This window comes from Lipotes vexillifer, unplaced genomic scaffold (genome assembly GCF_000442215.2).
Source record: "Lipotes vexillifer unplaced genomic scaffold, Lipotes_vexillifer_v1.1 scaffold291, whole genome shotgun sequence".
NCBI lineage: Eukaryota > Metazoa > Chordata > Mammalia > Artiodactyla > Lipotidae > Lipotes > Lipotes vexillifer.
The window spans coordinates 1,714,955-1,717,619 of NW_006794559.1; the positions used below are offsets into that span (position 1 = coordinate 1,714,955).

General features: G+C 47.6%; 1 protein-coding gene across 1 annotated transcript in view; it reads left to right on the forward strand.

Moving 5' to 3' along the window:
* The first annotated feature begins 2,540 nt into the window (after nt 1-2,540).
* TM9SF2 (transmembrane 9 superfamily member 2) overlaps nt 2,541-2,665 on the forward strand; it is a 57,925-nt gene continuing 57,800 nt past the window's right edge. The window contains exon 1 of the mRNA XM_007467223.1: nt 2,541-2,659. Coding sequence (XP_007467285.1) covers nt 2,541-2,659 — 119 coding nt within the window. The remainder of the gene's footprint in view (nt 2,660-2,665) is intronic.

A 2,665-nucleotide genomic window follows, 5' to 3' on the forward strand; every position in this document is an offset into this window, starting at 1 on the left:
TTTAGGTTACCTCCCAGGTTTTTGGCCTGAGAAGCAGGTGGGCAGCGGTGCCCATTTTCTGCTTTGTGGAACACTGGAGGAGGAAAAGGTTGGGATGGGAGCGGTGAGATAGTGAAGATAAGTATTTAGTGGCACCAGGTAACTAGAAGATAGCGAACAAAAAATGTTGTCTTGCCCCTTTCCTTTCTAATGGAGAGAACATTGCTTCCTCTTATTATGTTGGAAATCTCTATGACTTCAAGTATAGGATATTATAAATTCTTTTCCCTGGCCCAAGTAAGTTCAACAAATATGCTAGTTGATTTGCTCGAGGGAGAAGTGACCTAGACACGATCCCACTGCTCAGGCCCCCCTCACCTGCCTACCCACCCTCACCCTCGTTTGGGTTATAAAAATGGCTGCCTTTCCTCTGCCCAGCACTTAATGTGCATTCCCCACCACCACCCTTAAACTTCACAACAAACTAAAGAAGATGGACATCCTTTTCTCTCTACTTCCCAGTTCTCCCCTATTATCTGGGACTTGGTGTATTAACTTGCTCAAGGTCCACATAACTAGATAGTAGTGTTCCAAAGCTGGAGTTCATAGTGCAAACTACCTTTGCAAGGAAGAATTCCTTCATTGTTCTGGTTACGCCACAGTATAGAACAGTGGGTCTTAGCCTTTTTTTTGCAGGGTCATAGATTCCTTTGAAAACTTAATGTTATAAACTTTCCAGGGGGGAAATGTGCACATCCCAAGAATTTAGATAGGATTGCACGGGTCTCCACATTTTTCTGAATTGTCCACTTAGCAAACTTGCCAATTCTTTTTTTTAAATAACTTTATGAAAGTTTAGTTTTATTTATTAAATTTATTTATTTATTTATTTTTGGCTGCATTGGGTCTTTGTTGCTGCGCGCGGGCTAGTCTTCGTTGCGGCGTGCAGGCTTCTCATTGTGGTGGCCTCTCTTGTGGCCGAGCACAGGCTCTAGGCTAGCGGGCTTCAGGAGTTGTGGCACGTGGGCTCAGTAGTTGTGGCTCGCGGTCTCTAGAGCACAGGCTCAGTAGTTGTGGTGCTCCGGCTTAGTTGCTCTGCGGCATGTGGGATCTTCCTGGACCAGGGATCGACCCCCGTGTTCCCTGCACTGGCAAGCGGATTCTTAACCACTGCACCACCAAGGAAGTCCTGACTTGCCAATTCTTGAATTCTGAGCGGGAGGTAGTTCTGGGTTATGATTCCTTGCTTATGTACTCTAAGTTGGTGCCCTCTCTGCAGATTCGATTGAATTCTAAAGCTCAGAGGAATTGACTTTATAAAGACTGTTGCCCACCAGTCAAGTTCTACAAGGATCAAGCTATTCGCTACTGCAGTCGTGCACCAATAGTGCACCCTGAGGGGAATTCAGGATGGAGGAAAAAACAGGAATGTTCTGTGCTTTATACACTGGCCCTGGATAGTTAAGATGCATATCTAAGGAATAATTTCAGTGAACTCAGATTCTTGCATCTTCTCATACATACAAAAGCACTAAAACCTTTAACTTGAGATGTCTGTTCTCTGTGTTTAGCAGTAACCTTTTGATGTTGGCCTACCTGTTTTTTTCCAGCCAAAAAACTCCTATATATCCTGGCTCCTCCCTTACCTCTTCAGAACAGTTCCTCAGAGCTATCCGAGAGGCGGTCTCCTATGCTATGGTCCTCAGTAAAGTCCCTGAATAAAATTTAACTCACATCTTTTATGTTGTGTGTTTTCCTTTGTCATGAAAAGCAAGTTTCTCCTTGAAAAATACTCAAAATGCACCACACAAACACACACAAGTAAGTCTGTGCATATACAAACGGACATCCCATCACTTCAATAGGAAAAGTGACAGAAACTTGCCCAGGGATGATCATACCAGATTTCTATTTTGCTGGAACTACATTTCTCACTGGGCTCTCAGGTGTGCTCCTGTCTTCCTTTGCAAAGAAATGTCAACACTCCCTTCTCCTATTTGTCTACTCCCATTTTTCCCCTCACCTCATTTCCACTCACCTCTTTAAAGAGATCTTGTTTAGTCTATGCAAACAATCACTGTACCACGCAAGAATGAGCCACCGCATCCAATGCTGGGAACCTGTCCGTGCACACACCTCTGAGTAGCTGTCTATTTGAAGATTTGTGGCTAGTTCCTCCCCATTGGTTTCCTTATCCTGCACCCAACCGTCTCCCAAACTTCTCCTTCCCTCCAGCAACTCAGCCTTCATCAGCAAGTACTTTTTGGAGCACCACCTCTGTAATAGGGGCTGGTGTGCCTTGGGCACTGTAGTGGGGAAACCGTGGAAAACCGGGGCAAGGCAGCAAGCACGGGGCGCTGGGCAAGTGAGACGCTCCACGACGCCCCAAGGGGGCTCTAGATCGGAATTTGGAACAGGAACGGGAGCGCTGGACCCTCTCCCGCGGAAAACACCCCAGCCGACCCGCTGAAAACCTGGCAAGTGGATTTCCTCCACTCTCCCGGAAACTCCTCAGGGCGCTTGCAGCCGCTCTCACTGAGCATGTGCAGGCGGCGCTGCGCATGCTCCGTCGAGGTCCGCTTCGGAGTCTGTTGCGGAACCCGCGGTGTCTCCTAGCGCAACCGGAACTATCCGTCGCGGGGCCGGCCTGCCTCAGCTCCGGCGGACTGAGCCTCCCCGTCCCTCT